Source organism: Puma concolor, chromosome C1 (genome assembly GCF_028749965.1).
Source record: "Puma concolor isolate L17-30 chromosome C1, mPumCon1.1.hap2, whole genome shotgun sequence".
Lineage (NCBI taxonomy): Eukaryota > Metazoa > Chordata > Mammalia > Carnivora > Felidae > Puma > Puma concolor.
This window is the reverse complement of record NC_141674.1, coordinates 101,598,188-101,621,859: the sequence shown is the minus strand read 5'-3', so window position 1 is coordinate 101,621,859 and position 23,672 is coordinate 101,598,188. Positions and strand designations below refer to the sequence as shown.

Genomic DNA, 23,672 nt, shown 5'->3' with positions numbered 1-23,672 from the left:
CTCTTCCTTGCACACATGATTATCTCAGCATTTATTCTGTGTTTTTAGATCTGTCATTGTCAGTCTGTTTTTAATTCATCAACTTAACAAACACTTATTGAAACAAACTTTACAGAAACAATGTACTGGGGCACACATATATCATAATGTTCATTATCATTTTAAAATAAATTATTTGGGGTTTGTATTCCGATCCGTGTTTTAATTTAATCTATCTGAATATTATAGCATTGTTCACATTTTTTACTTTTTTTTCACTCCAACTTTTATGTCTATATTAATGATAAACATTTATTCAAAACCAAAACACTTTATTGTGAATATATTTAAAATATATCGAGAATTCAGCTAAAACCTTTAATCATCAAAAAAAGATGAAAAATGCCTATACTACAAAAAAAAAAAAAATAACCATTTAAATAATCGGCCAAACTAAGTCTGGTCTTCCTACGCCTCTGAGTCTAGTTTGGAAAATTTGCATATGTTTAGAAAAAGATCCAAATATATTCGAACTGTGCTTTTCATTTGTGGATGCAAATAACCAGTCCATATTTTCTTGGATATTTTCAGCATATTTTTTGTGTAAAAGCAGAACAATTCTTTCTCTTTCTGGCTTCTCTACTTAGGAGAAGTACTTGCCTTATTTTCCAGAGAACTAGAATTGGAGAGAAGGCAGTTAAGAACCATGGAGTGATGGTACCGGTAGACTTTTCTTAAAACAACTCAAAATTAAAAGCACCTACATTTGATAAGGCATTATGAGGAAGCCACAAACAACCCAGAGCCCGCTCCAAAGGAGGCACGAAGAGAAATTAGGGTAACTTTCACAGACGTTTTACAGCTTACTCCGGTTGAAACCCCCAAACACTGGAAACCAGCCAACGTAATGCCATTGTGTGTGTGTGTTTTGTTTTAAAAGAACGACCAGAGGGACATGCCAGGAAATTACAGGCTGGTTAGTTTTGATTCAGTTGTGGTTAAAATCTTCAGAAACTATTTTGAGAAATCAAACAGAGGAAGAGCAGGAACTCAGTTTAGAGGGACCCGTGTGGTTTCAGGAAAGGAATAACTTGCCTCACTAACTGGATGGAATTCTTTGAAGCAGGATTATCAAAATGAGGGTACTACCAACAAAACCATTGCATCCAAAGAGCTACGAAATTCAGCAATTCAGGGTAAATAATAAATGACTCCCCGGCTAACTGATCTGTAGAAAGAAGTGTTTTCCTCATTGGAATGCTTTTAATTAATGAAAACTGTTTATGGGCTTCAGGAAAAAATGTAAAGAAACACGCATATTTAGAATAGAATAGTAACTTTAAATATGAGCAGCTGTAGTTACAACAGCTAATGATAATATTTAGCTACCGTTATTGACTCTTTGGCATTATATTAAGCTCTTTACACATGTTATATCATTTAATCTTTGAAATGACTTTATGAGGTACGGAGTATTATTCTTGATTTGCAGATGGGAAAACTGAAGGTGTGAAAAGTTAAGTAACTTTCCCCAGGTTAAATAGCTACTCAGAGGTGATGCTGGGATTCAAATCCAAAACTGTCTGACGCTATGTTCTTAACCACTGTACAGACACCTTCCGAATGTGTCTCCTTAGCTGTGCAAAATGGCACCCTTGGCCCACAGTCAAGAGTGCCGGCCCTAAGGTATTTCCCTGTAGGAGCAATGGCTTTGCTCAGTGATCTACCAACAACCGTCTGGTCCCACTAATTACATCACATACAACATCCCGAGGTAAAGTGTGAGGACAAGCCAAGGAAAGGAACAACGCTTACCAAAAACAAAGTCCACACAGAGCTCACCAACCACCAATTCCCAAGGGAATTCTGATTTCATTTCTGGCCCCGCCCCACTGCCCGGAAATGACGTGGTCTCTGGGAAAATCTCTTAGAACTAAACTCCCTGAGATTATTCCAAATATCCTCACCCCTCTCTCCGCCCTTCTGGATGTTGAGGTGGAACAACACCGGCTGATCCACTGTTAATGCCTCTGAATAACATAGAATCCTGCAAGAGACAGACAATCAGGTAGACATCAGACCCACTCCCTCACTGCCACCAGTCATAGAAAATGTCCACGTTCCAATTCTGTGGATTCCAGTTCTGAAAACGGCAATATGGCACCCCAGGACATTCCGCAGGGTTCTGAAGATTGCATTATCTGGTCAAGTAAACCCACTACATTCCTGGACTTATGTCTTCTACACAACAGCAGCTCCCTAGAAAAGTAAGCAACTAACTCGACCCCATGCATGATATTTTCTATTTGTCAGGGGAGCAGGGAGAAGAGCAGAAGGGAAAGAATATATAGGAAATATAGAAAAGAAAAAACAACATGTTCATAATGCCATAACACTACTACAAGTAATGTTAACATTCTGATAGGTTTCTTTTTTTTTCTTTCTGTGAATTTGTTCCTTTACATAATTGTTGTAAATTAAAATATATCATAATTTTACTTATTACCACAGCAGCCACATCTATCACTATTATTGGTTGTAGGATATTCTATTGACTACTATAATTTTCTTTTTTTTTTTAAATTTTTTTTTTTCAACGTTTATTTATTTTTGGGACAGAGAGAGACAGAGCATGAACGGGGGAGGGGCAGAGAGAGAGGGAGACACAGAATCGGAAACAGGCTCCAGGCTCTGAGCCACCAGCCCAGAGCCCGATGCGGGGCTCGAACTCACGGACCGCGAGATCGTGACCTGGTCGAAGTCGGACACTCAACCGACTGCGCCACCCAGGCGCCCCTGACTACTATAATTTTCTTAACCATTCCTCTATTGAACATTTCAGTTATTTCCATATTTTTATAATAAGTAATGTTGTGATGAACAACTTTATAGTATAGAACTCTTTATATTTGGGATAATTTCCTTAGCATTGGCTTATATAAATGGATTAATATGGCCTCAAAGCCCATTACCTGTGTTTCCAAAGTAAGTTCTAGAACCATTTAGACCCAGTTTTTCATTAAAAAAAAAAAAAAAGCTCCCCCGGGTCAAAAGAACTTGGAAATCACTGTGTGTTATACACAACTCTTAGAGATTTAACAGCACATTAGCTTATTAAAGATAGAGGAGTTTTGTGAAAATAAATCTGTTTAATATTGTTTAATCTACTGTCTCTCAGACGTATCTGACTCCATGGATTTCTTTCAGCCCGCCTATTGTTCTCTTATCATCTGTAACCAATAAAATAGATCGCTTGTGAGACGGTGATCTCTTGAAAGAGAACTAAAGTAGCATTCAGAAGACAGGCCTAGTTTCTCATAAGCCACTTAATAAGAGTGACTTAGTCACTTAACTGCCATGAGCATGTTTTCTTATCTATATCCCTAACAATAGTATTGTGGGAATCTGACGATAGAGCATATGTGAGATCATAAAGTACCACACAAATCTAGATGTGCTGTTACCTATAAAAATGAGATGAAGTAGAGCTATTTACCAGCAGTTCCACTGACTTTTACCACTTGGTTCCCTTTTATTGTGATAACATAACAAATACCTGTCACGGTATTTGAAGGCATTTGAATCTTGACATCAAGAGTCATTTAGAAAGTTAAATACAATCTAAAATATTTGGAAGCATCAAATAATTAGGTTGCCCTGTTAGAGAGAGGGACAGTTTTGTGTTTTTCCCTCTTAAAAAGTGAGAATAACAAGATTGAGGACACGGGGTAAGTGCCACTTGATACTCAACTAAATATGCGAAATGCTAATAGTTCTTTGGTTGTTGCTAAAACAAGAGCCTCACATCTGCTATGTAGCTTAGCCAGTTAAGAAATCTCTGTGCCTATCCACAGCCTTCTCACAGTAGGAGGCATCCAGATGCTTTTTGTACACACTGCATTTTAAAGAAAATGGACTCTGTAACGAACTTGACCTTTCCTTCATATGCTGGGGAACATGTTTTCCCCAAACATGGTGCAAAGAGGGGACTTTTGGATACGCCCCCTCCTAGTTTTCGTCTTGAGTTGGCAAGGATTCCCTCTTGAGTTACGTTTTGTGCAGATGACCATAGACTGGGAATATGCAAGCTGCACTACCCAGAAGCGAGCAAGAAAAGTTGGTGTGAACAAATTTCAGTTTGTGATTTAGGAAGGGGTCAACTCTGGTGAATGCTCAGCTAATCTGGTTCACTTCCTGCCACCCCCTAGCCCCGGATCTCAAGGCATAAACTCATAGAGGGAGGAGCTTACTCAGGATATGAGAGAATAGAAGAAAAGGGAAGAAGACAGGAGGTGATTTTGCTATGATGGGGGCTTGGTAGAAAAGGATATTTTGCTTTTTGACCAAAGTAGAATTCTGCGGCCCAAGCAGTCAACATTGTCAAGAATCTCAGGGACAAAGAGACTGTCCTGGTTCACTTCAAGTATGGAGGGTTGGAGGCGTGAGGAACAGAGGGAATATAGGATAAAGTAGGTAGACGACAGCTAGAGTCAGACATGGGGAAGCAGAAGGGACTGGGTAGGGCACCATGTTCAGAAATCCACCAAGGATTTCTCTGCCTGGATCTGGAAGCCAGAATAACCTGGGTACTTCCATTGGCTTTGTCCTCTGCCGTATGATGTCTCTGCACCAGGAAAGTACATACATAGTTGCTCTACTTGGGAAATTCTTTATGTAGTAATTCTTCTTGAAATTCTACCAATTGAAGATGCATCACTGATAAAGGAAAATGCAGAAGACTGAGTTGTATAGAGAGAACAATAACAACGATGTTATAGCGGCGCATAAACCCAATTTGAAAGAATGCGTTAAATATCTCCTTCACTCATCTTCTCTGGTGATTTTTGTTAGATCGCTATATTCTTTCAAATGTTTCAATAATGATGATTTTTATAGTTAAAAAAAGCTTTTTCAAGAAATGAATCAGGATTTATAGGTATTTTTTAGATTCTTTTGTAAAAGGAAGGAGGTAAATATTGATAATTTCAGCACTCAACAGGAAGAATGGGTGGGGGAGGGAGAGCTATGGAGAATCAAAAGAGCATCCAGGAAATAGTATTATTTAGCCCCTGGAAAGACAGAGTAGAAAGACAGACCATCTCTATGGCCTAACAGGACCACAGAAATAAAATGAATTTAGGGTTTGAGGTTAAACTGGCTTGTGTCTCTTCCATAGCAGTGTCTGAGGGCAAACCGTGTGTCTTAATTTATACAACATGAACAAAATTACTCATCTTGCAGGCTGCATTTTGAGAACCAATTAAAGATGATGATGTCTGGAAAGCACCTATCATAGCACACAGCTAGGTCTCTCTACTTTATTGCTTATTTTAAATTTTGGTTGTGATCAGTCCTGCCTTCTCTGGGGTGCCAAGAAACCTTACAGAAGAAAGGGCTCAGGGAGTTCTTTACCTTATAGAACTCCAACCTTGCCAAAGAGTTGGGATGGGAACTATGTGATTACACAGGCTCCCAAACACCCCTAGGAAAGCCAGCAGGGCTAGAGGGCCCTCCTAACAGGAAAAGGATAAAGAAACTAGTTTTAAACTTCCTCTGTATTCAGCAGTATTTGTTTGGAATGACAGGATAAATGAATGGATGCATGACTATATAAATGTTTAGTCTTCTGGGTGAACTTTAGAATAATGTCACCTGAAACAGTTTCTTCTTTTCAGTTCTAAAGCTCACCCTGAGATTTTATTTAAAATTGCAGTTGTGGAAGTTTCTGGAAGATTGTGATGGCAAAGTTAGGACTTTTCTGGGGCAAGCTCACTGTCCACCAAGGAGCTGCACGGGAGTGTTTCACTTCAGTGGATTTACCATCATCCAAGTGTGGCTGTTTGAGCTCCAGCATGAGCCTCGCCAATGCCTCTGAGCTAATTGGACTCAGGGGCACTGATTTGTGCTCTGGTTTCATTTTAAATTAACAATCTTAAAATTTCCAATAAGCTCTCAACACTGGCAGGGATTTCTACCATATTTCTTCAGTCAGCCTGACCTCCCAGTTTCTGACACGACTCACGTTACGGTCTCTGTTCAAAACCTCTTCCCTCGTACCTCCCTGTGCTCGGCCAGTAACCGTGCCTCACCCTTCACCTGAAAAAACGGAAGCATTCCCTCAGCACCATCGAGATCTCTCACTCTCTTGAACCCACACTCAGCCAACCCCCTTCTTGCTCTTATTAAACTGAGAAATTGCCTCTCTTCCTATGAAAGGAAGTTGGCATGTTCTTTTGATCTTTTCCCACCTTACCTCCTCGAGGACTTTAGCCTCCCCCATATCTGCAGTGTCTCCCTCTCTGCTGGGTCGTTCCATCAGATTGCAAACACATCTCCTGAGTTGGCATAGATACATACACACCTGGACCTCATACTCTCCTGCCGCTCACTTACCCACTAACATCTCAAGAACTCTCACCCAGGGCATTTCGTGTCTTCCATTCAGTTCATCACTATGTATATGTGACCCACATCCAAACATGTGACTCCAGCCATATCTCTCTTCTCAGAGGAGAATGTGTGTATTTGCCTGCCTCCTGACATTTCCGGGCATCTCAAAGTTAACGTGATTTTCTGAAAAGTTTGCTTACCTCCAGTAAAAGCCATTTCTTGCTCCAACTTCTCTATCATCTAAGTCCCTATTAGGTCTTTTCTAGACCATCGCTAGAGACTCCCTTCCTAGACTTCCTGTTCCCTATCTTGACGAATCGTAGTACTTCTCTACTTGAAACTCTCTGTGGTCTTCCCATTGCATTTTTAATAAAATACGAACTTGTCAACCCCACCTGTGGCATCCACTTTGCCCTTTTCTTGCTTCTCATGTGGAAGACTCCTCATCTTTCAGGTCTTCATTCAAATGTCACCTCCTCAGAAAGGTCCTCTGTCACCCACTTAAAGGTTTCCCCAACTGCGTGCCTATGACTACATTGGGTTTTATCCTTCATAAAAGTCATGGAACTTTGTTGTTATATTTTTACCTATTTTTGTATGTGCTTTTTTCCTCTTTCTACCCCAGTAGACTAGGAGCTCAAGGGGACAAGCCCCGCCATATTTTATGCACCAGTTTATATCTGGTGCAGAATGAAATGCTGGGGCTTTTCAGACCTCTGCACCTTACCTTGTGCACTCCTGTCTGCCTCCACCCAAGGCTAGTAGTGACATCTACAGCCTTTCCTGATGCTTCCCTCTGCTGCTGAGGAGGGGGAGTTTCCCTACCAGTAGAGCTATAGGACCCAGGCCTGCATGGAGAATCCATAGGTACCTCTGACGCTTCTTCTGGGTGCCAAAGCTACACTGTTCTCTGGAGCCCTCGACATCCAGAAGACACATGGAGTAGAGAAATGCTTCTCTCCCCTTCTGTGTTACATTCTGTTAGCCGGACGCCGAAACAACATATCTCCTGTCTCTAATGTTTTAGAATGGAGTTTTTCAAATTTGATTTCGTAACCTCAGGAAAATACAGAGCCCAGATGCTGCTACAATCATCTTCTTTTGTTTCCAGTTGTGTTGATTATGGGAAAAAGAAGCAATAGAAGCCCCGCCATATTTTATGCACCAGTTTATATTCTGGATCTTCCGTATGGCCACCTTATGACCCAGAGAGAGTCATAAGAGAGACAGAGAGAGACAGAACGCAAACAGGGGAGGGGCAGAGAGAGAGGGAGACACAGAATCCGAAGCAGGCTCCCAGCTCTGAACTGTCAGCACGGAGCCCGACTTGGGGCGCAAACCCACGGACAGCGAGATCATGACCTGAGCCGAAGCCGGATGCTTAACCGACTGAGACGCTAGGCACCCCGTGTTTTGTTTTATTTTTAATGAGCAAACAACCTCTCTCTAAGACTCAGACAGAGACTCCCCAGGGTTAGGCTGCAAGATAAGCCTAAGATACTGCCATCATGAGGTACTCTGAATCCCCCACTCGCCTTACCCCCGACAACTGTGGTAGTTTATATGCCCATGCTTGACTCTCCCTTAGGATGAATTCTCTTCTAGAAGACCATTTGTGTAAACAGTCTCCTGGCACCCACCCCTCAGTCCTCATAGGATATGTGCCTTATCCCAACCTAGGCCCAACCTGGGATGGCCACTATCCTGCTTGAAGAATGAATACATGAAAAGTAAATGAGTAAACAAACAATTGAATGAAATAAACCCAACCATAGAAAAGCCATTGCTTGCACACTATATGATTTGGAGAAAAAGTATTCTCTTTTTCCAGGTAATAGAAGATTGTTTCAAGATAGAAAAGGATAAAGAGAAAGCAAAATCTCCCAAGGAGAAGAAGTCCTCAAGTGCCAAGGTTGCCAAAGGGAAGGGAAAGGATCCTCCTGAGGCGAACACAGCCGTGAAGAAGACCACACAGCTAAAACGGAGAGGGGAAGACGATGACGCTAAACCTTACATTGGTCGGTGACATGCCCTCCTGTGGGCTACCTTTCCCTTCCTGCCTTCCAATCTACAAATTAGCTTGAGAAAGCATTCCAATAACGATGCTTAATCTTTCACTCTTTATGAAACCACAAATCACATACTACCCATGATACCCTAATCGAAAAATATTGCTCTGTAGCAGTTCATTTGTGTTTTCAGCAAATATTTATTTAGCTCAGGTCTTGTTGCTGTGGGCAACATTGTCATAATGCGAATAGGAAGCCACGAGCTGAGTGTGCTACCACCAAATAGCTTCCTACCTTGTTGGGGGCATTTTAAAAAGTCAGACATAATTATGAGACAAACTAGAAAGTGACTGGGCTAACAAACTAGAAAGTGTTGTAATGAGTGAAATACGGTGGCGATAAAATCAGACCAGTGAATTTGGGACTCATACAGAGCACACAGTTTCCTGACCTGACCTCAGCTTCTCCTGCTATTAGTTTCTCTTAGGGCAACTAGAATTTCCTTTCATTTTTGATTATTGATATAAAGCTGGTTTGACCCGTGCAGCCTATGAGTAATTCATTGCCACCATCACTTGAACCCAGATGGAGCTTCCTGTTATTATTTGCATTGCATTCAAACGAGGTGGCAGGCCTTTACATCCTTTATCAATTTGCCTCTCCTGGCGTATCTCTGCTCTAAATCCACTAGACCTAGAAGCTATGATATTATGGATTCGGTAGATAATATCAACACTGATTCGTTTAGTGATAGGAGAAAAATTATTGCTTAAAAATGAAAAGTTTGTGCATGCTGCATTATTTGTAAATGTATCTTCACGGGCTATTGTGGGATTTAATGTTTTCACATACCATCTAGCATGAATATTAAAGTACAACAATTATTTTTACCCCTCAGAATCTCACAGTCAAGGATAAACTCATATTTTAACATTAATAAAAACAGTGTAATGAGGGCTAAGCAGAGGGGGGACATTTAGGAAGGTGCACAACATATATTTTAAAAATTTAGTGCAATAAGTATATAATTGCTACGTAACCCATACTCAGCATTCACACCTATTGACATAAATACACAGAATACTTTGGTAGGGGGCATGTCCATATTCGATATTTCCCTCTCCTGTAAACACCTCTACTTATAAAATACCACAAAGCTGCAGCCACTCGTAATTCAGGAGTAAAGCCAGATGTTGCTCAAAAGAGGTTGAACCCCCCCCCCAAATTACAGCCCACAGCCTAAACCTTTTCTTTTTACAAAAACCCGAGCACACATTTTCCATGACCACAGGCCCCACGTATGTTTGTCCTTCTATTATGACTCTATCTCATTTACAAAAGTGATTTAATATTTTGTAAAATGGCCACAGCCTTTTCACTGGAAGGGCAATAATGAAAACCAGTCAACATGACTGCATTCCGGCCAACTGGACTGTTTTTGGCAAGCCGGAGGTATTATAAACGCATGCATAATGTATGTAGCCATTGAACTGGCTGAGTGCAACCTGTTCTCTTTTAAAATGACGGCTGCTCTTTTTTATGGTATTTTGAACAGACGATGAGCCAGATGATGGTGCCCAACATTACATTATAGTCGTGGGCTTCAACAATCCTCAGCTATTAGCGATTATGACTGAGCTTGGCATTCCCATAAGCAGCGTGATTAAAATATCTTCAGAGAATTATGAGCCTCTGCAGACACACCTGGCAACAGTTAGCCAGCAGCAGGAAGTTCTTCTTCAGCCAGAAGGTATGCAGTCTGCTACACAACCCGCTGAATCTTTCAGTATCACCCACTGTCTGTAAAGTACAAATAGATTTTTCTGTCCAAAAAAATAGTCATGCAATAATACATTCATTGTTAAACCCTTTTAAGGCTCTGATTTGCTGTTTATGCTGCTTGCCCTAGTCAGGTGCTGTAAATTTTACAAATTAAGATTGTATTCTCTTTATATCCCTGTGTAGCCACAGAGAACACGGACTGTGGGTCGGAAGACTTGGTTATCTGACTACCTGTCTCAGGGACAGTTCATCTAGAACTTTCACCTGAAGTGTGGGCTAGAAAAGATCGACTGTAGCTAATGGGTTCTTCCAGAAGCCACAGGCACGACATGGCCCACGGGAGGTCATAGCTTTGGATTCTTGGTGTGTTTTGCTTCTGGCTTATTGTGATAAATCAGAGAGGGCACTCTATCTTCCAAGCCTTAGACTATGAAGCTATAGAGTGAAGGCCCTACCACACTGCCATTCACACATTTGGAGTCACGGGATCTTCATCCAAGGGAGTCGTGCCAGAATGGTGCTGTAGGAAGGGAACTGAAAGTCACTGGACCCTTTAGCGATAGAACAGGGATTCTGTGTAAGCCTGCGTGACCTGAAAGTCCAAGAGTTTCTGCCACCTTCTGTTGCTTTTATTGTCATTTACTAATAATACCATTTGCACAGCATTTTGTAATCTGTATAGGGATTACAGATTATATTATATATGTTGTATAACCACATCCCAATTTCTAGAACACTATGTTTTGAAATTCTGCTGTTCCACATGAGAAATTTCTACCACTGATGATAATAAGAGTCACCATTTATTGGGCAGATGCCTCGGGACGGGGCTCAGTGCTAAGGGCTTTAAGTGCATCGATTTCTATAGTTGCTACAACCACCCTCAGAAGTGTGTTTTATTACGGCCGGTCCCCAACTCACAATGGTTGGACTTAACAAATTTTCAACTTTACGATGGTGTGAAAGAGATTTGCATTCAGAAGAAACCTTACCTTGAAGTTGGAATTTTGATTTTTTTTCCTGGGCTAACAACATGCTGTATGATCCTCTTTTGTGATTCTGGATGGTGGCAGCTCCCGGTCATCCACGTAATCACGAGGGAAAACTACCAATACGCTGACGATCATTCTGTCCCACACAGCCATTCTGTTTCTCACTTTCAGTACAGTATTCGATAAATTACGTGAGATTTGCAACACTCTATTACAAAATAGGCTTTGTGTTAGATGATGTTGCCCAACTGTAGGGCTAATGTAAGTGTTCTGAGCATGTTTAAGGTAGGCCAAGCTAAGCTATGATGTGTATTATATGCACTTTCAAATTTTCAATGTATGATGTGTTTATTGGGATACAACCCCATCCTCATCATATGTCAAGTAGGATCTGTATTTCCATTTTACCAAAAGGACTCTCAGCCTTGAGGCAGCTATTAAGGAAAAGAGGTGAGATTCAAACCCAGATACTCCTGTCTGAAAGCATAGTTGTAACATTAAATAACTTATTATTGAAGCCAGTGAGAAAATGTCCCATAAGTCTGTAGCCTCTCTACAAAAAAAAAAATTATAGAAATAGAATCACAGAAAAATAGACTTTATAGTAGAATAATATCTTAGTAGTAGAACCCATTTAGTTATAGGTGTAATAAACATAAATATTATAGGCAAAATTTCGTGTGTAACTTTATGGGAATCGGTCATTATTTTACAGTCAGAGCACAAATGCTCAGAGAAGGCTCTAGCTATTTGAATGTGACCAAAAGTTACCTGAAGCATCAATCATTGACATGGTCTATTTTTAGCCATGTGGGAGGAAGAATTGGATCACCAGCTTTTCTAACCCATTATGAAACAAACACACTAAGATGGTCAAACAGTGATTTGGCAGAAAAACTGCTCCTACACAGATGAGCTCTAAGGGTGATGGATATCTCGAGCATATTTAGCTCCACGAATGTGTGACCTTACCATAAGGTTTCTGGGCCTCAAGTGTCAAATGAAGGGGTGGGATGAGCTCGGGTTTAATATCAATTTCAGAAGTGAAATCCTCTGATTTCATAACTCTATAATCCAAGTCCAAAAGCTTCTCAAAATTATGTTTGTTTATTTGCCTTTTCTGATACTGCACAGACACCTTTCAATGCATGTCACCCACCATGTCCACTTAAAGTGGGAAAAAATTCAACATTCTCATCTTGTTGTGTTAACATGTTGCTATGATTAGACATAAAGGCTGAAAACCTGAAGAAAGAGAATGCCATAAAAGAACTTGACATTTTCTGGAAATACCTGGAACCAATCCTGAATAATGAGAAACCTGAAACAAATCTCTTTGATGTTGCTCGACTGGAGTATGTGGTCAAGGCAGATGACTTTCCTTCTGACTGGGCAGACAGCGAGATGATGGTTAGTACACGCATTAGTGAGAGTGAATGGTTCGGCCATGTGGTAGTGTGGTTCCATTCATCACATCCACTCATTCCACTGACATTCACTGTGAATTGACTATGCACATGGCTTTGGGATAGACTCCACTGAATGCCCAGTGATGGTTATAGCCTGGGTCTTTAGCTTTTAGTATATGGATTAATGGCAAAGAATAAGATGGAGACAGAGATGAAGGAAGGTAATTCTTTTATTTGGTGGCATGTGGCTTTGTCTCGTACTTTTAACACTGTTCTTGGCAGTAGAGTCTCAATATATGGTGTGTTAATTGTGAAAATGGTAAATTTTACAGTTTTTTTCAAATTACATTATCTTTCTTTTTTTTCATATGTCAGTTCCAAACATTGCTCTTCTAGGCCCTTAATTTTATCGCCAAAAGTGAATTTTCAATATATTTGGCCAACAGGGTCTATCCTAATGGGATAACTTGGACCCACCCCAACAATTAACAAGTATTTTCCGAGAGCATTTACTGGCCCCTGCTACTGAGGATCTTGCAGAGGCATGACCAAAACCATGAAACAGAGAAGCAGTGTTCAAGTGCTCAGCTAGGTGAAATATACTCTAAGTTTCTGATTAATTTAGAAAAAGAAGAAATGGGGTGTATCAAAAAGTAATAGCAAAGGCTAGATACACGAGGGGTTTTTTTACAAAAAAGAAGGTTGAGTGACTACTTCTCACGGATGTTGTGGAAGATATCCAAGCATCCCTATCACAGAAAACTTCTCCAGTCTCTTTCTGGCCGACCCCCTGTTCCCACAAACAGGGGCCCAGAAGTGCTGAATTCCCTGCAGGGTGATATATTTCAGCATCAAGGGAGCTGAATTCTTAGGGAAAGCAGAGTCCTGGGGAGTGATCACACCAGGTGAGTGCTCTAAAGGGAGCAGGATACAGGGGGTCCGTGGGTGTCTGTGCACAGTGAGTATGGATAGCTAACAAAAAGAAAACTGTATAAAAGGAGAGTAATATTGAAGCCTGGAACAGTTTCCGAGTCAAAGGATAGGCTGCCCATGGTCATGGGTTGGAGCATAAACATCTCTCACTGTCAGAGTCCCTGACTGTAGTGTCTTGACATGGATGTGCACATGGTAAGAAAAAACACTGAGGAGGGAGGCCCACATCTGCACTTTGAAGGGTGGACAAGATTGGAATAAGTAACAATGCGTAGATCAGCTTGAGTGATTAAGACTGTCAACATAAAGCAGGAAATGTCATAATTGTAGAAACAGAACACAGAAGTCTGAGACTTTGCCAATTGTAAGAATAAATATTAGCCTTGACCTATATATGGAGATGAAGCTGACCTTAGAGAGAATCTGTGGCTGAAGGCAGAGTTGTTCTAAGCAAAACTGGTTGCTACGAACTCCCTTGGCGTGGCCTCTTTCCACCCCTTCATCTAGACATTTCCATCTTTCCTGTTTTGTCTTTCACTTTTCTGCCTCCTAAACCTGAGTTCAGAAAAGAATCCACTGCCCTCTGTCCTGTACTGTTTCATGCCAAATTTGGTCAATATGCTTCTCTACCCTGGAGATGTTGGCATTCCAAGTAATGTAATACTACGATCATTCCCTCCTATTTTATGGGAATTCTGGATTATACCCAACAAGTATGAGATATGTTTGGGGAAGAAGCTATGTCTCTAGATATCCATGAAACCCCACCTCAAAGCCAGCTTCCTACTCTCTCTCTCCAATAGACCCTTTCTTCTCCTAAGAACATAAAATCTATGCCTAACAAAAACCCACATCTACAAATTTATGTTGGAGAAATAATCTTCCTGTCATCTGGGCCACATCCTGGCTGCATAACCTCTCAAGAACTTGCATACATTTTTGGTTCAATCGGGTGTTGGAGATATAATTCCTGAGCCATAATTCAGAGGAGGCAGTAAGAAGCATCTTCCAAGGCAGCCTCAGACCACATGTCTTTCACTCTTGCTCTAGTTAGGGCTTTCTTCTTTGTGATTTCTTCACCCTCCAGGCATAGACTGAGAAGAGCTGAAATGTACTGAACCCAAGGTAGAGTACATTCCATTGATCTTCAGCACATAGTTGTAAACACCAAGGCACCTAATCACAGCTTCAAAAGACCCAGAACCCTGCTTCCTCCTCCAGTGTCCACAATTTTCTGTTCATTAGAAGATTTTAATCCCTCCATTTTTAAAGAAAATGAACAGACTATTTTACTTCTTTAAAACATAGAGTAGGAGAATTTAAATGGCAATTAAGGTTCAGAAATTTTTATGTTAAAAAAAATAGTATCATCTCAGTTGAAATACTAGAACATTCCTGACCTCAGAACTAGAACGTTAACACCGAGGATGTCTAGTCAGGCCTTGAAAGGAACAGTCAGGAATGAAAATATTCGGTTGTCTAGGGAGCCACTTATGGCTAGGGTGCCCAGCTGGACACACTGATCTCCTATCAATCAGTTTGCAAGTATTTATTGAATATCTTCTTCATGCCAGAGCTGTGGTCTGGGTCCAATTGCAGTAGTTTTTTTAGAGTCCAAACATGCCTTTATAAGGTACCATTTGTATGGGCTGAATGACCCAGTATTGAGGATGATAGAGAAAGAGAGCCTTGAAAACGGGTTGGTAATGGACTTGGGTTCAACAAGAAAGGTTTCATATCGAAGAACAATGTTCACATTAAAGTTTGGATCACCTGAGAAACCCAAGAGTAATAAATCTACTTCTCATAGAAATAGACTAAATACATGGTATGGACACATGATGTCACACACTCAGCTATATGTGTAAGTTGGTAATGGCCTCATATCCAAAGCAGAAGCCAGCCAACGAGTCTTCTTCCTCTCTGGAAGAAGGAAAGCATTAGTACCTTTGTCTGCAAACAAGTCGGCTGTATTTCTGCTGAACCAAGGTAACGAAAGCTTTACATCAAATAAATGCCCATCAAGAAGTGCTAACTGCTCACGTAAGACATCTGCAACATCTCAAGTTAAGACCTGGGTTGCTGACATAATTTTCTGGCTTTTAGCATGCGATTTGCTGTTTTATTTAAAAATGAATTAGCTAGTTAAGGTAAGGGATCATCAGGCAGAAGTCTTACCATATTTCTTATAAACACAAGCAAAAACTGTGTTTCCGTGCCAGAATTTAGGCAAAGAGTAGCATGTTGAAGCTTAACTGAAGAATGTTCAGTCATACAGTAGGCATGTGAATCCCAGACTGGCAACTCTGCCTTGAAGATGGGGAGAACTCAGCACTTCTCTGGACTCCCGCCAGACTGTGATTCACTAGCCCCCCCCCCCCCCCAAGGAGTTATCTCATTCTACCTTACCTCTGTAACTCAGAGCTAAGATGAGCCCACTTAATTCTTCTTTGTTTTCAGGTAGGCACACCTAGTGATAACAGTGCTTTTCCAGTTCTGGAAATGAAAGCCCAGGTAATAGGGGTATCTGATCTACTACTTGCTTGTTTTCTAAATAACAAAACTTATGGGTATTATATACAGAAACTGTGGACTATCTATTTCTTAGGGGTTTTTTTCCCCTGAAGGTAGCACAGAACAGATATTGAAGTTACCTATCCAATATGGTGTTTTAGAAACTGAGACATCAGAGAATGGGCCATGTCACAGAAACTGATGAACAGGGTGTTTTTCACTTAGTTGAAGCATTAATTAGATTCTTACAGTATTAGACATAAGGCCCTCCAAAGGGAACATTCCACATTATGGTGAACAAGACGGACAAGAAGGGTTCAACAAATAAAGACTCACTCACCATGGCTGGTATTCAGTGGTTTGGGGATGTGCTTGGTTTAGTTGTTAAGAGAGAAACAAACGATACATCGATTTCAACAACATAAAGCTAATAATTAACTATTATTAATTCTCTCACCTGTAGCTGGAATTGGGTACTGAAATTTTTGAAAATGTTGCCTGTTTGATGTATGACACCCTGGATTGGAAGAGGCAACACCAACACTATTTGGAAAGCATGCAGCTTATAAATATTCCACAAGTGGTTAGTGAGAAATCGCTCTTGGAAGCCATGTCAGTTACTGAGGTAGGCACATCCTGGAATGTCTTCAGCGGGCTGAATGATGAACTGAACAACTTAATTGTCACATTTGTAAAACGTATGAAGGAAAAATTGCATAAATACTTGTAGGAAGGAAATACGGCCTTCTGGGATTTAAGAGGTAAGAGTGGGAACAAGGAGAGCTCCCCAAACACAGTCTAAAGGACACCTATGTGGTCAGGACTTTATGAAGCTCCCTAACTACCTGCACTCACTTTTAGCCCCTGGCACAATAATTAACACCTGAAACAAAGAGGGATATTGATAAGTTAATCACATTGTTTATTTAGCACCTAAAATAATGACCAAGACTCATCCCCTGTCCTCCTCATTGAGGTTGACTTTTAAGGAGGATGGCAGTCACGTTAACAGTGGTTTCAACAGAGCATGATGAGTGCTGTGAGAACAGCTCGGGCTGCGGTAGAAACACTAAAACATGGCACCCAATCTGATCTTGAGAGGAGCAGCAAGGGGAGAGGGAGGAGTCGGGAAAGCCTCACCCAGCAGGGTAAGTGATGTGGGTGAAGGCTGCGTATGAACTGTCTACAGGAAAGCCTGATGGGGGAAGGGACGGAAAGGTATTCTCAAGAAAGGGGCAAAGATGTACACACATATAGGGCCAAAGGAAAGAAGTATTAGCTCACAAGCCAGGACCACAGGGTAGGTCACAAGCCAGGACCACCATACTACCTGGTAGGTGCTCCCAGGTAGTATGTGCAAAATGGAGAACAACACGAACTCCTACTAAAGAGACAGGAGGAGGATGCCCTCTGGTGCTGAGTTAGAGAGTTTGGGTTGTACCCTGAAGGTTATGGGGGACCACTGACGGAGTTTAAAAGGGAGGGTGGCATGATTCTGAGTCACCCAGGGACCAGTGCCCTGTCTCCCCATCCCTTTCCTGGCAATTGCTCATTGGGCTCTGTTAGGGAAAAGTGAAAAATGTCCATTAACCATTAACTTCTTCCCTCCCTCAGACAAAACCCTTTCATTTGATCCTAATATTAGCCAATGGTTTTGTGGTGTGAACGTAATTATACAATCTCAGAATCCCGTCAGACCCCATCACGCCAGCATTTGACGAAAGAATCTCTCAGCTGGATACCTCAGTCATTTCTTTTGAATACTTCTTTTAGGCTCCACAACCTGTTGCTCCAACCCCTGGCAAGAAGAAAGCACAGTATGAGGAACCCCAAGCCCCACCATCAGGCATGTATGAAACCTGAAAACCAACATTGTGAGCTGAGGCTTTAAGGAATACTGACTAGCCTCCATATTGCCTTCAGACATCCCTCCACCTACACATCCTGCATTTATTAGTGCATGGTCATAGTTTGAATTTATGGATCAAATTTTGATGGAAGAAATGGAGAACACATCTTAAGCGAGCAATGACATATTGTATATTTTACAGAAGCTTTCGTCTTCACAAATGAAGTAGACATGAGATATTACAATGACTTGCTGAATCCAATTCCAGAAGAATTCATTTCTGTGCCCCTGATACTGCACTGTATGCTGGAACAGGTAGGTGGATATACGCCGAGGCTTTTTTCCCAGGTGGGTCACCTTGTCAGTCACTTCAACTCTCTTTGTTTGGGGTTTTAACTATTTTAAAACTACACACATAATACCTGAGTGCATTCTCCTTTATAAAGATTAGAACATTTTAGATAAAACTAAAGTTTGCTTTGACCATCTGTTTTAATATCCTTTCTTTTGCAATATTCTGGAACAATTTATATAACATTCCCTGAAGTTTCAGCAGACATGGCCTTGAAACTATCTGTGTCTTCTGTCACCTTTAAATTTATTTTTAAATTTACATCCAAGTTAGTTAGCGTATAGTGCAATAATGATTTCAGGAATAGGTTCCAGTGACTCATCCCCTATGTATAACACCCAGTGCTCATCCCGACAAGTGTCTTCCTTAATGCCCCTTACCCATTTAGCCCATCCCCTCACTCACAACCCCTCCAACAACCCAAAGTTTGTTCTCTGTATTTAAGAGTCTCTTATGTTTTATCTCCCTCCCTGTTTTATATTATTTTTGCTTCCCTTCTCTTATGTTCACCTGTTTTGTATCTTAAATTCCACATATGAACGAAGTCGTATTATATTTGTCTTTCTCGGACTGACCAGTTTCGCCTAGCATAATACCCTCCAGTTCCATCCACATAATTGCAAATGGCAAGATTTCATTCTTTTTGATTGCAGAGTAATACTCCATTGCATATATATATATATATATATATATATATATATATATATATATACACCCCCCACATCTTTATCCATTCATCCATCGATGGACATTTGGGCTCTTTCCATACTTTGGCTATTGTCGATAGCACTGCTATAAACATTAGGGTGCATCTGCTGCTTTGAAATAGCACACCTGTATCCCTTGGGTAAATACCTAGTAGTGCAGTTGCTGGGTTGTAGGGTAGTTTTATTTCTAACTCTTTGAGGAACCTCCATACTGTTTTCCAGAGTAGCTGCACCAGTTTGCATTCCCATCTGCAGTGCAAAAGGGATCCTCTTTCTCCACATCCTTGCCAATATCTGTTGTTGCCCGAGTTGTTAATTTTAGCCATTCTGACTGGTGTGAGGTGGTATCTCATTGTGTTTTTTTTTAATGTTTATTTATTTTTGAGAGAGAGACAGAGCATGAGCTGGGGAGGGGCAGAGAGAGAGGGAGACACAGAATCTAAAGCAGGCTCCAGGCTCTGAGCTGTCAGCACAGAGCCCGACACAGGGCTCAAACCCACAAAGCATGAAATCATGACCTGAGCTGAAGTCAGACACTTAACCAACTGAGCCACCCAGGCGCCCCTCATTGTGGTTTTAATTTGTATTTCCCAGATGATGAGTGATGTTGAGCATTTTTTTCATGTATCTGTTAGCCATATGGATGTCTTCTTTGGAAAAGTATCTGTTCATGTCTTTTTCCCATTTCTTCACTGGATTATTTGGTTTTTGGGTGTTGAGTTTGATAAGTTCTTTATAGATTTTGGATACTAACCCTTTATCTGATATGTCATTTACAAATATCTTCTCCCATTCTGTTGGTTGCCTTCAAGTTTTGCTGATTGTTTCCTTTACTGTGCAGAAGGTTTTTATCTTGATGAGGCCCCAATAGTTCATTTTTGCTTTTGTTTCCCTTGCCTCCAGAGACATGTTGAGTAAGAAGTTGCTGCGGCCAAGGACAAAGGGGTGTTTGCCTGCCTCTAGGATTTTGCTGGCTTCCTATCTTACATTTAGATCTTTCATCCATTTTGAGTTTATTTCCTGTGTATGCTATAAGAAAGTGGTCCAGGTTCACTTTTCTGCATGTCACTGTCCAGTTTTCCCAGCACAATTTGCTGAAGAGACTGTCTTTATTCATTTGGATATTCTTTCCTGCTTTGTCAAAGATTAGTTGGCCATACGTTTGTGGCTCCACTTCTGAGTTCTCTATTGTGTCCCATTGATCTAAGAGTCTGTTTTTTTTTGTGCCAGAACCATACTGTCTTGATGATTACAGCTTTGTAGTGCATCTTGAAGTCCAGGATTCTGATGCCTCCAGCTTTGGTTTTCTTTTTCAGGATTGCTTTGACTATTCGGGGTCTTTTCTGGTTCCATACAAATTTTAGGATTGTTCCAACTCTGTGAAGAATGCTGGTGTTGTTGTGATTGGGATAGCATTGAATATGTAGATTGCTTTGGGTAGTATTGACATTTTAACAATATTTGTTCTTCCAATCCGTGAGCATGGAATATTTCTCCATTTTTTTGTTTGTCTTCTTTAATTTCTTTCATAAGCTTTCTATAGTTTTCTGTGAATAGATTTTTCAACTCTTTGGTTAAGTTTATTCCTAGATATTTTATGGGTTTGGCTGCAATTGTAAATGGGATAGCTTCCTTGACTTCTCTTTTTGTTGCTTCATAATTGGTGTATAGAAATGCAACTGATTTCTCTGCATTGGTTTTATATCCTGCAACTTTGCTGAATTAATGGATCAGTTCTAGCAGTTTTTTGGTGGAATCTTTTGGGTTTTCCCTATAGAATTTCCTGTCATCTGCAAAGAGTGTAAGTTTGACCTTGCTGATTTGGATGCTTTTATTCCTTTGGTTGCTGACGCTAGGACTTCCAATACTATGTTGGATAACAGTGGTGAAAGTGGACATCCCTGTGGTGCTCCCGACCTTAGGGGGAAAGCTCTCAGTTTTTCCCCATTGAAGATGATTTAGCAGTGGGTCTTTCATATATGGCTTTTATGATCTTGAGGTATGATCCTTCTATCCCTACTTTCTTGAGGGTTTTTATCAAGAAAGGATGCTGTATTTTGTCAAATGCTTTCTCTGCATCTATTGAGAGGATCATGTGGTTCTTGTCCTTTCTTTTATTGATGTGATGTCTCACATCGATTGTTTTGTGGATATTGATCCAGCCCTGCATCCCAGGTATAAATCCCACTTGGTCATGGTGACTAATTATTTTAATGTATTGTTGGCTAGTATCTTGTTGAGGATTTTTGCACCCACGTTCATCAGGGAAATTGGTTTATAGTTCTCCTATTTAGTGGGGTCGTTGTCTGGTTTTGGAATCAAGGTAATGCTGGCTTCATAGAATGAGTTTGGAAGTTCTCCTTCCATTTCTATTTTTTGTAACAACTTCAAAAGAATAGGTGTTAACTCTTCTTTAAATGTTTGGTAGAGTTCCCCTGGAAAGCCCGCCGGCACTGGACTCTTGTTTTTTGGGAGATTGTTGATTACTAATTCAATTTCTTTACTGGTTATGGGTCTGTACAAATTTTCTATTTCTTCTTGTTTCAGTTTTGGTGGTTTACATGTTTCTAGGAATTTTTCCATTTCTTCCAGATTGCCCAATTTATTGACATATAATTGCTCATAATATTCTCTTATTATTGTTTGTATTTCTGCAGTGTTGGTTGTGATCTCTCCTCTTTCATTCTCGATTTTATTTACTTGGGTCCTTTCCTTTTTCTTTTTGATCATACTGGCTAGAGTTTATCAATTTTGTTAATTCTTTCAAAGAACCAGCTCCTGTTTTCCTTGATCTGTTATACTGTTTGTTTTGTTTTAATTTCGATAGCATTGATTTCTGCTCTAATCTTTATTATTTCCTGTCTTCTGATAGTTTTGGGTTTTATTTGCTGTTCTTTTTCCAGCTCTTTAAGGTGTAAGGTTATGTTGTGTATCTGAGACCTTTCTTCCTTCTTTAGGAAGGCCTGGATTGCTATATACTTCCCTCTTATGACCACCTTTGCTGCATCCAGAAATTTTGGGCTGTGGTGTTATCATTTTCATTGGTTTCCATGTACTTTTTAATTTCCTCTTTGATTTCTTGCTTAGCCCATTCATTCTTTAGTAGGATGTTCTTTAGTCTTCAAGTATTTGTTGTCTTTCCCAATTTTTTCTTGTGGTTGATTTCAAGTTTTGTAGCGTTGTGGTCTGAAAATATGCACAGTATGATCTCAGTCTTCTTGTACTTTTTGAAGGCTGATTTGTATCCCAGTATGTGATCTATTCTGGGGAAAGTTCCATGTGCACTTAAGAAGAATGTGTATCCTGCTGCTTTAAGATGAAATGTTCTGAATACATCTGTTAAGTCCATCCAATGCAGTGTGTCGTTCAAAGTCATTGTGTCCTTGTTGATTTTCTGTTTAGATGATCTGTCCCTTGACATAAGTGGGGTGTTGAAGTCCCCTACTATTATGGTATTATTATCAATGAGTTTCTATATGTTTGTGATTAATTGATTTATATATTTGGGTGTTTAACGTTGGGGGCATAAATGTTTACAATTATAAGGACTTCTTGATGGATATACCCCTTAATTATGACATAATGCCCTTCGTCACCTCTTGTTATAGTCTTTATTTTAAAATCTAGATTGTCTGATATAAGTATGGCTACTCTGGCTTTCTTTTGATGACCATTAGCATGATAGATGGTTCCCCATCCCTTACTTTCAATTTGGAGTTGTCTTTAGGTCTAAAACGGATCTCTTGTAAACAGCGTACAGATGGATCTTGTTTTCTTATCCATTCTGTTACCCTATGTCTTTTGATTGGCGCATTTAGTCCATTGACGTTTAGAGTGAACACTGAAATATATGAATTTATTGCTATTGTGTTGCCTGTAGAGTTTCTGGTGGTGTTCTCTGGTCCTTTCTACTCTTTGTTGCTGTTGGTCTTTTCTCCCTGAGTGACCCTTAAAATTTCTTGCAGGGCTGGTTTAGTGGTCACAAACTCCTTTAGTTTTTGTTTGTCTCAGAAACTTTATCTTTCCTTCTATTTTGAATGAAGCTGTGCTGGATAAAGAATTCTTGGCTGCATATCTTTCCAATTCATCACACTGAATATATCCTGCCATCCCTCTGGCCTGCCAAGGTTAAGGACTTTTTTTCTCTTGTTGCTTTCATGATTCTTTCCTTGTCTGTGTATTTTGTGAATTTGACTATGATATGCCTTGTTGATGGTCAGTTTTTGTTTTTGTTGAATGGGAGTTGAATGGGAGTTCTCTTCTACTCTTTTTTTCTTTCCTTCATCTTCTGGGACCCCTATTATTTGGATGTTATTCATTTTTAATGAGTCACTGAGTTCTCTAATTCTTTTGTTGTGCTCTTTTGACTTAGCTTCCCTCTTTTTTTTTTTTTCTGATTCATTATTCTCCATAAGTTTGTCCTCTGTATCGCTGATTCACTGCTCTGTTTCATCCATCCTTGCTGCCATGGCATGCATTTGAGATTGCATCTCAGTTATAGCATTTTTAATTTCGTCCTGACTAGATTTTACTTTTTTTTAAATCTCTGCAAAAAGAGATTCTATGTTTTTTTCAACCCCAGCTAGTATTCTTATTATCATGATTCTAAATTCTGGTTCAGACATCTTGCTTGTATCTGTGTTAATTAAATCCCTGGCTGTCATTTCTTCCTATTCTTTATTTTGGGGTGAATACTTTTATTTTGTCATTTTGGAGGAAGAAAAGTATTAATTATTTTATTAAATTATTTTTAACA

General features: G+C 40.1%; 1 protein-coding gene across 1 annotated transcript in view; it reads left to right on the top strand.

Moving 5' to 3' along the window:
* The window catches only part of SPAG17 (sperm associated antigen 17), a 236,047-nt gene that overhangs the window by 71,321 nt on the left and 141,054 nt on the right, over window positions 1–23,672 (top strand). The window contains exons 7-12 of the mRNA XM_086717947.1: window positions 8,201–8,387; window positions 9,934–10,128; window positions 12,381–12,562; window positions 16,472–16,633; window positions 17,782–17,854; window positions 18,060–18,172. Of these exons, the coding sequence (XP_086574073.1) occupies window positions 8,201–8,387; window positions 9,934–10,128; window positions 12,381–12,562; window positions 16,472–16,633; window positions 17,782–17,854; window positions 18,060–18,172 (912 nt within the window). The remainder of the gene's footprint in view (window positions 1–8,200; window positions 8,388–9,933; window positions 10,129–12,380; window positions 12,563–16,471; window positions 16,634–17,781; window positions 17,855–18,059; window positions 18,173–23,672) is intronic.